The sequence below is a fragment of the Sorghum bicolor genome, chromosome 8 (genome assembly GCF_000003195.3).
Source record: "Sorghum bicolor cultivar BTx623 chromosome 8, Sorghum_bicolor_NCBIv3, whole genome shotgun sequence".
In the NCBI taxonomy this organism is placed as follows: domain Eukaryota; kingdom Viridiplantae; phylum Streptophyta; class Magnoliopsida; order Poales; family Poaceae; genus Sorghum; species Sorghum bicolor.
The window spans coordinates 55140204-55149969 of NC_012877.2; the positions used below are offsets into that span (position 1 = coordinate 55140204).

Here is a 9766-nt window from a genome sequence, read left to right on the forward strand (position 1 = left end):
TTGCGTTCCAAATGTCTTAACTCTAGTCTAGAATTTTATATACATAAAAAAAGAAATACAGTTCCATTGCCGCAAAGATTCAGACTATCTCCAACAGCCTACCCATAATGAAACCTAAACCCAAAATGCATCATTTGTGTTGCTTTAGCTGATAAAAACAGCCGCCAACAGCATATGCATACCAGCGACGCATTTTGCGTGGGAGATGAACCGTAACCCAAATATAGGTCGCATGCTCCGGCAATGGGTCGCGCAAATTGCTGTAGCCCACATCATCCCCGGTCGCACATGCATTCGAGCCGCATGCCCTGCGTCTTCTTTTGGGTTCTCTGTTGGAAACACTAAAAATAGGTATACAACCCTTTTGTCACAATGCAACCTATTCCATGCAATGGGTCTCCTATTTGAGTAAGTATTGTTGGAGATAGTCTCAGGTGATCTTTTATGGGTTCTAGGTGGGCCCAGATCGTACTGTCGTGGCGCCACGAAAGAGTTTTTTTTTTCCTTGAAAAGAAACGGGCCTTGTTTATTTTCAAAAAAATCTGTAAAATTTTCAGATTCTCCGTCACATTGTATCTTGTGGTACATGTATGAAGCATTAAATATAGATTAAAACAATAACTAATTATATAGTTTTTATAATTTATGAAACGAATTTTTTAAGTCTAGTTAGTCTATGATTAGATAATATTTATTAAATACAAAAAAACGCTACTGTACTCATTTTGTCAAAAATTTTAGATATAAGACCTTGTTTAGTTCCGAAAAGTGAAAAGTTTTTAGTACTGTAGCACTTTCGTTTGTTTGTGATAAATATTATCCAATCATAGTCTAACTAGGATCAAAAGATTCATCTCGTGATTTACAGCTAAACTGTGTAATTAGTTTTTATTTTTGTCTATATTTAGTGTTTTATGCATGTGCCACAAGATTCGATGTGACGGAATCTTGAAAAAAAATTTTGGTTTTCACGCCTAAACAAGGCAGTTCAGTTGCGACTTTGCGAGGTCAGACACTTCGGAGCAAGTGGAGTTCAGTTGCGACTTTGCGAGGTCAGACACTTCGGAGCCACCACCGATGATGGAGCGGGGAAAACTACGGCAAGTTTCCCCATTTCTCTTTCGAATCCCTATAAATGCGCTCCATGGAAACTGCATTTCAGTCTGCAGAGTGGAGAGCAGGCGAGCAACGCCACCAAGACGCTTCAAGTGGCGGAGCAGAGCGGCAGCTAGCGTCCGATGCCGCCGAAGCGGCGGCGGGAGGGCAGTGGTGGGTCCGGCGGCGTCGGCGGCGGCGGCGGGAGAGGAGCAAGAGCAGGAGTTGGTGGTGGTGCTGGTGGCGGAGGCGGAAGCTGGCCAAAGCAACCGCCTCCGCCGCCGCCTCGTGCGCCGGCGCTAAAGAGGCGATGCCGTTCGTTCGACCTGTCAGTAAATAGCCTTTCTTTTCTATAATAATATATTCTTTCTTTCTTTTATTTACCTGTCACTAAATATCTTTTTTTTTTCTAATTTTCTTTCTTTGCTACTTTTATATCTGTTCACCTTTAATCTTGATCCCAATACTTTGCTATGTTTTTTTTAAAATTCTGTATGTAGGAAAATTTCTTTTATGCAAGATAGAATCTTGAGCCAGGTTCGTATGTGTATATTTTGCAGTGAGATTAGGGGCTGCAGGCACATCCAGGAACTCACCACCAGGGTGGAGGCGATGGAGGCTGCCATTAACCGGGTAAGCATATTCACATGAACGCCAGCTAACCGCTGTACTCCCTTCAGAGCCAAGGCGAGGATTCCTCGGTAGCCAAACCTCCTCAAATTTTCTCCTTTTTGTTTTACAGATACCGGAAGAACTGAGAAAAGTACTTGCGAGCCATTTCAACATTATTCCTGGGTAATTTTAGCATCATAAGCTTCTGCAACCCGTGTTGTTAGACTCTCATGAACTACAAATTTTATCTGAATCACATGTTCATTGTATCTGCAGAGCAAGAATTGAAAAGAACCTGCCTCCAACCTACAAACTTGTTTTCATGAATAGCATGAGTGATGAAATGTTTACAAAAAGGGATGTCCGTGCGGTGGATGGGGGTCAAATCAAGGTTAAAATGATTGTAAGCAATCAGCAAGATAAAGATTGTTCCCGTCTTCTTTCCTCCAATGTCAAGATTGTAGTTCTCGATGGTGACTTCAATGTGGACAATCGTGAGGGCTGGACATCTGACGAGTTTGACGACCATATAGTACGTCCACGTGACAAAGTTGGAGCAGTGCTTACGGGAAAGCTGGATGTTAAACTGAAAGATGGTGAGGCTTGTCTCCATGACATTACCTTCATTGATAATTCCAGCTTCACAAGGAGTCGAAAGTTCAGGCTTGGGGTAAAGCTTCTTGATGATTTTGGCGAGCGAGTTCAAGAAGGTGTAACTGAACCTTTCATTGTTAAGGACCGCCGTGGAGAAGGTAATCCTGAACCTGAGTTTGAAATTTGTACATTCAGTTTTGTACTTTTGGAATTCGAAACATGGATCCATATGTTTCTTACATTTACAGGATACAGAAAGCGTGAAATTCCAAGGTTAGATGATAAAGTATGGTGCCTGAAAAAGATTGGAAAAGGTGGTGTCTTCCATAAGGCATTGGAAGCTAATGGCATTTCTTCAGTTGAGCACTTAATGAGGTTGTATTATAAGGATGAGAAAGCTCTGCGCAATGTAAGAAAATAGTCTTGTTCATACCTTTTCTCATGGTTCGATCTTGATCATTGTCACAGGCTAATTTTTTATATATGTATAGATCCTCGGTAATGTCTCACCGGCTGCCTGGAAAACTATTATTGATCATGCTAAGAAGTGTGATCCTGGGAGATCCCTTTACTCTCACTTTATTGAAGACAAGAACATTAGGGTGTACGTCAGTTCTCTGGGTCAGATTGTTGGAGCAACAATAGCTGGTCAATATAATGCTTTTTGTGATCTTGATACTCTTAGCAAGGTACTTTTTCCTGATACTCACAGTGATATCCATTAGAAGCACATTCATGCAAGATATTTGTGCACATACTATCAGCGCAATTCATATCAAATAAGTACATTAGCAAAAAGGATTTTTTTCTTTGGGGCATATAATTTTCTTTTGTTGTTTTATAAAAATAAGCAGCATGAAAATGAAGTAAATCTTTTTTTTTTGGTAAAGCATTTTTTTTCAACAAGTGAAAAAAACAGATGCCACAACATATTGAGTAGCTGAAGAAAAAAAAAATAAATTGTCATTCACATTAATGTAATAGGCATTGAGAGGTCCTGAAGTTGTAGAATAAGTGTTACAAAATAAGAGGAAAATTTTAAATTTTCTTATTGCTATGTATGAGGAAAAATTCTGGGATACACTGCAAAGTTACTATGTTTATACCATTGCAGGCCCAATTGGGAGAATTAAGCAAGGATGCATATAAATATATAACCTACCATCATCATGATTATGAAATGTATAATGGGCAGCCAAGACCAATTAACTGCAGCACACTCCAGGAATCTATCATTCCTGGGCATAAGCCTACTGAACCTGATGGTGAAGACTTGTTAAACTGTCTTTATTTTCCTTGTTTCAACCAAAATTGTTTGTTGACATGAAACATTTGGTGTTTCCAGATCAAACTATTCATGAAGCAGATGAGCATGGAACTTCAAAGGTCAATGGATTTTCTGGTACTCTCTCCCAGCAGTGTATATTTGGAAGGATTGGATCTGTGCGAGTGAGGACCTTACCTTCTGTACCAGAAAACAATGAAACTGTAAGTAATGCCTATTATTTAGCAGTGGCCTGAAATTAAACTGCAGTTCAAATACTTTGTCTGTAACAGATATGGTTCACGATTCTAGTTTTTAGTGTTTTATATATGCATTTAATTTTAGTCTGAGCCACATAAACTTTTATAAATCAGTATGACTGCCAAAATTTTATTGTTGCTACAAAGTATTAAGTACTTTCATGTTTTCCAAAATCTGCTTCAGTGGTTAAGGATTGCTTGCAAACTGCCTCCTCAGTTGTTTTAGGATTTCCCTTTTAAGAAAGCATTGAAGCACCTTTTTCATTTTATTGACTGAACTGCACACTGCATTCTCCCAGGATGCGTCTTTTGACATCGATGTCCAGATGGGATCTGGTACTGGATTTCAGTATGAAGCTCCGGAAGAATATTACACTGCTGGTTCAGTAACACTTCATTGCCCGACCACTGCTTCAAGCGAAATTATAGCATCAGTAGCACTGGATCAAACAGCCTTGGCAAACCATCAGGAGGATTATCAGATGTCTTTCACAAACAATGGTACCTACTGACATCAAATTTCATGCAACTTTTCCTGTCCTATCTATGACTAAAAATGAAGTTGAAGGCCATACACTGAATGGTATTTTCTTGCAGGTCCTTCACTTGGTCACTGGTATCCGGAGCAAGAGCATCTAATGGCTTCTCAGTATGCATCTCCTTTCCCACTGATTATGCAAGCTGGTGATCCTGTTTTGTCGACACAAAGCAGCTTTAACATTGATGAGTTTATCAAAGACCTCCCGCACGATAAATATCAGTTCTGCGCACCCGATGTGAGTATGCTGCCAACCGATATTGGCTGCAGCATGACGAAGCTGCCTGCCTATCGTAGGTGGGTTAAATTGAGCGCGCTTGTCAAGTGGAAGGCTATAATGAGGGCTTCGAAGCGAGCAAGACTTGTTTGAGCAAGAAAGTTGGAGCTCCTGAGCAGTTCACACAAATGAAACTGATGTTGATATTTTGTTCTTGCAGTAGTCTAAATTCTTTGCTGTGGCTTTATTGTATTCATTGTTTATTTATTCTGTACTAATATTCGTATTGTATTCATTGTTTAAACTCAAAGAGAGCAAGACTTAATGCTTGTACTGTGATGTACCAATATGGTGAGATTTCTGTAACTTATCATGAACTTGCGACTTGTATTGCTGGTAGTCCCAAAGTTGTCTGTAAAATGTAATAAAAAGATGGAATGCTGTCATTCTTGCATTTGTCTGCTTTAAGCTGAAATTTTCAGAAATGTCTTCATGTAGAGTTCAGAACTGGAGATCGAATTGAAAGTAATGACTTTTCGTTGAGACTAAACCTGAGAGAATTTACGTGCGCGTGTGGAAAGTAATTGTAGGAGCTAACTCCAAGGTCAAGCAGTTAGCTCTTACAATTACTTGCCACAGAAGATCAAAGATACGCTAAGGATGGAGGAAACCCCCAGAAGAATATATCATGTTAAACTTTGATGTGTCTTATGATGATGATAATGGTTGTGGAAGTACAGGTGCAATAATCAGAGATAGTTCCGAAGGGATGATTGCAGCAACAAACAACTATATTCCTCACCTGGTAGATGCCCCAATGGCAGAGGCATATGCATTGAAGGAAGGGTTGATGTTAGCCCAACATATTGGAGGTAACCGTCTTATTGTTCAATCCGATTGCATGGAAGTGGTTGAAATTATGAAGAATGGAGGATTCACGGCCAACTCGGCGGCGGCAATATATGATGAATTGAACATTGTGTGGGGCGATTTTCAAGAGATTTCAATTGAACATTTAAGTAGGGAACAAACTAGGTGGCTCATGAATTAGCTAGGCAAGCTTTGCTCATCAAAGTTTTTTTGTATGTGGGACAATAATCCCCCTAGTTTTATTGTTCCTCTTCTAGCAAATGATGTAACTTTGCTCAATCAATAAAGCTTGCATATGGGTTTGTTCAAAAAAAATCCAAGGTCAAGCAAAGGAATCTGAAATAATCGGTCCCCAGTCTTTCAGAGAAGCTGCAAGGATAACGGCCTGAAAATACAGCGAAAAGCCGCTGTCTTTTCCGGGCATCGTCCCTACAACTTCTCAGACATTTCCCCACGGGATTAAACAAGTTCTGTATATATAATACATCATCTAAGCGTACGCGGTTCATCAGAATTATTGTACGAGATTAGCGCGTTGTGTTGTGTGGTAACAAGGACAAATCTCTACGCGTCCTATGAGTCACTACCGTTGATTCTTGGAGAGTCGCCGCCCCTCGGTCGTCGCCTCCTTTGGCGACACCCGAGAGCAAGTGGCAGATGCTTATCTTTTCAATAATCTGTTCACAAGTTCAAATGCAATTCGATCGAAAAAGATGGACAAAGTTGAAATGTAACGCGCTTATATATACAGAGGCAATCCTCTTTCGCGAGGCAATGGATGGGTTCTAATTCTAATAATAAAGGATCCGTAGAAAGCTTGCTTGTTCCTTGTGTTTCTTACTTCTCACCGTTTTGTGTGTGATTTCAAAGTTTTGGTTATATATACTCTCTCATTTTTTTTCTTTTTTCCCACCAAAAAATGTGGCTTTGAGAAAACATGTGAACCTTTTGGTAGGACGGTAGATGCTGAGCTCACCCACCAATTCACAACCGGCTTCTCACAAGGTACAAGAGAGTTCCAGCTGAAGATTCTACGTGAATCTCTGTGAGGAGAATCCTATACCTGAAGGGACGTGAGATTACTGAAAACAAAGCTTCAAATATTTTTTATCATTACGTTATATTGTTGCGGTTCAGTAAATTAATGTAGTCTATACCTATATATAAAGAGAGAAAATTTCAGTTTGCCAATATCTTTCTTCCCTTGCTCCCTCGGTGCTGTCCGCTTCCGAAACCTCCGTCCGTTGGTAAGAGAGAAAAGGAAAATATAATATTTTCTAGAGTTCTCAATGCAAAATCTCGTAGAGAAAAAGAAAATATAATGTTTTCTAGGGTTCCCAGTGCAAAAATAGATTTTTTTTTTAAGGTTCGCAATACAAAATCTTCTATATCTTAATTCACCTGAAAATTTAAAAATATGTAATAATTCATAGAAAAATTTAAAAATTACAAAACAAATTTTGTTCAACTCCACATATGTAGATCCATGTAGTAAACAAAAAATAGATGCAAAATGTCTGTCCTATTAATTTGTTTTTCTTTTATTCTTTAATTCAATTGAAAAATGGTAAATGCGTAAAAATTCATAGAAAAATCTAAAAATTACAATTTTGTTCAGCTCCACATATGTAGATCCATATAGTAAACAAAAATTATCACAAATTTTAGTATATTTTTTGTTGGAGATGCTTGCGTATGCTTTTTAGTGTAAAATTGAAATTGTAGTTATCTTGCTCCAATTATTATAAAAATTTTATGGTATCCTATTTAATGTGATGCTTTATTTGTTGTAAAAGTTTTAGCACCATTCCTGCATATCTCACTGATTTACTAATTTACCTAAATTTATGCTTGCTAAATAGTTTACAATCCATTTAAGTATGTAAAAATATAAAAAAGATGTTTCCACTACCTTTGCACGATGTGTTGTTACGTTATATGAACACTTCATAAGCCTATGTGTTCATAATATACATACATTTAACTGATATATCATATTTTATAGGAATCATAATCTAAATAAAAAACTAAAGCTAGCAACAAACTTCTCATGTTTTAATATAATACTAAAGTATATTAAGAGATAATACTAGAGTAAGATAAGATTTGCCTAATTTCTATTTTTATTATTAAATAAATATGTCTCCAAGATATATATTATTGTAAATATTAACTATCTAATACCATAGATGTCATGGTTATCAATAAAATAAATTATGGAATTTAAATTTTATAAAAAGGATAAATATAAATAGATATGTAACATTATGCCATCACTTTCTATGGCTATTTGATGTTTTTCTCCCGTTGCAACGCACGGGCATATTTGCTAGTAAGTAATAAAATGTAGCCAAACATATGTATTTACTGGCCATGCATTTGCAAACGCCTGTAATAATGTTCTAGCAAATGGTGGCACCATAACTGTTGGAGCCGGTGGTGACCCCACACTACCGGAATCCCGGCCTTTGTCGAGAGCCGGATGCTTTGCCTAGTGTCAGGCATCGGTGCGGACGAGCTCACGAACACAAAACGCCATCACTGTGAACACAAGTGGGAGACAATACGGTTTCAGCTGCAAGGATCATAATAGTATGACTTAAGGGGATGTTTGGTTCGCCTAGCAGCTCCCAAATTTAGTCTTATTTAGTCACTTTTTACCCAAACACTATGACTAAATAGGATTTTAGGAGCCACGAAAGTTTAGGAGGGCAAACCAAATAGAGCCTTATCTTAATAAGTTCTTAGCAACATGAATTTTGTCTTATTATTATTATTACTATGATTATTACTAATTTGGGGTCCCTCTATGTTAATCCTCGCGAGGCACGTTAGGATAAAAAGATGCTACAAATTATCGAAAAAAACAAAAAAAAATCTAACCATTAATTTGGCGGACTAAAATGATCGGTCGGATGGCTAGGCTAGGGGAGTTGAATAGTCGAATTACATACTTTCAATGCACGATCCAAAACTTGCACTATTGTATTAAAACCAAAGGATGTCCTAATAGTAACTACTTGTTTAGTCTATCCGACAAATCATGCCTCCTACACAATTCTAGTTGCAAAAATAAGAACAACAAGAAAAACTAGAGCTAGCAACTAGGCTAGAGGCAAATAACTTCTACACAAGTTAGTGAACAAACTTAAGCCACTAACAAACACTAGCTGGGCTAAACAAGAGCTACTTGATTTCTCTAGCACAACAAAGAACCAAAGCTAGTCAATTACTCAAAGCAAACGATAAAGGAGCTAAGCAGCTAAACAAGCAAGAGATGAACAATTGAAGGACCAAGTGTAGTGGGGCGCAAACCAAAAGGGACAAGTGACACAAAAAAATTGTGAGGTTTGGTTGCTTGTCGGTAACCTACATCCCCATTGTGGCATGTCCAAGGATCACTACTCCTCTGGAAACCTAGGAAGCCCTCAAGCTTGGCCTGACGTGGGCCACTCACCTATGAGTCGGCTCAATCACAAGGAATACACTAGAGTTGCTCTTTATGATCACTCATGGGGACAAGCACAAGAGACCTCACAAGTCTTCATTGAAGCCCCACAATCTCCAAACGGAGCTCGACGGTGTCTACAACCTCCAAGCCATCTATGTTGAGGCAACTACCGAGTAACAAGATATCCGTAGCGAACATGCTCAACAAGACCACCAGATACCTCACCCTAGCTCGCTTTGTGGCCTAGGTCAGTCTCAATGCATAGTTTTATGGCACGGTTACCAAGACTATAAACTAGGTAACCGAGCCACATGAGTTTCATGGGGATGAAACCCATCTCTCATCTGATGAAACTCCTTCATTTAATGACTCTGACAAGTCAGCAATTTTGCTTATGTGGCACTCTATTTAATGTGCATGACACTCTCATGAAACATGCATTGAGACTGGCCTTAGAGCAATTCCAACAGCTTGGCTATTCTTATTGTAGTGGCTATTTTAGTATTTGTATAACAAAAAGTAAACTCCAACAAATGTGCTATATGATTTTGTAAAATAGCAAGCTGGCTATTCCTTAATTTTTGATGGTCATATATAGCCAACCACGAACGCTTGATACCTGATTTTGTAAAATAACAAGACTGTTGTGGATCTCTTCTTTTTTAACAAGTTTTCTATTTTACAAAATGGTTAAACAATAAAATTTGGCTACTAATTTTAGTACTATTGAAGTTTGCTCTTAGGCCTTATTTAGATGCGAAAAGATTTTGGATTTCGCTATTGTAGCACTTTCATTTGTTTGTGACAAATATTGTCCAATGATGAACTAACTAGCTAGGATCAAAAGATTCGTCTCGCGATTTAC

The 9766-nt window shown here is 38.3% G+C and overlaps 1 protein-coding gene across 1 annotated transcript; it reads left to right on the plus strand.

The window, feature by feature from the left end:
* LOC8066355 (calmodulin-binding protein 60 C) lies at positions 1010–5034 on the plus strand. The gene is made up of 10 exons (XM_002442266.2): positions 1010–1423; positions 1656–1728; positions 1838–1890; positions 1984–2459; positions 2550–2710; positions 2793–2990; positions 3416–3566; positions 3647–3789; positions 4125–4326; positions 4423–5034. The coding sequence occupies exons 1-10, from the start codon at positions 1239–1241 to the stop codon at positions 4731–4733; spliced, it is 1953 nt and encodes a 650-aa protein (XP_002442311.1). The 5' UTR covers positions 1010–1238; the 3' UTR covers positions 4734–5034.

Coding starts and splice junctions, on each gene's coding strand:
- LOC8066355 (XM_002442266.2), top strand. CDS start 1,239: ATGCCGCCGAAGCGGCGGCGGGAGGGCAGTGGTGGGTCCGGCGGCGTC. Junction 1,424..1,655: donor CGATGCCGTTCGTTCGACCT/GTCAGTAAATAG, acceptor TATATTTTGCAG/TGAGATTAGGGGCTGCAGGC. Junction 2,711..2,792: donor ATGAGAAAGCTCTGCGCAAT/GTAAGAAAATAG, acceptor ATATATGTATAG/ATCCTCGGTAATGTCTCACC.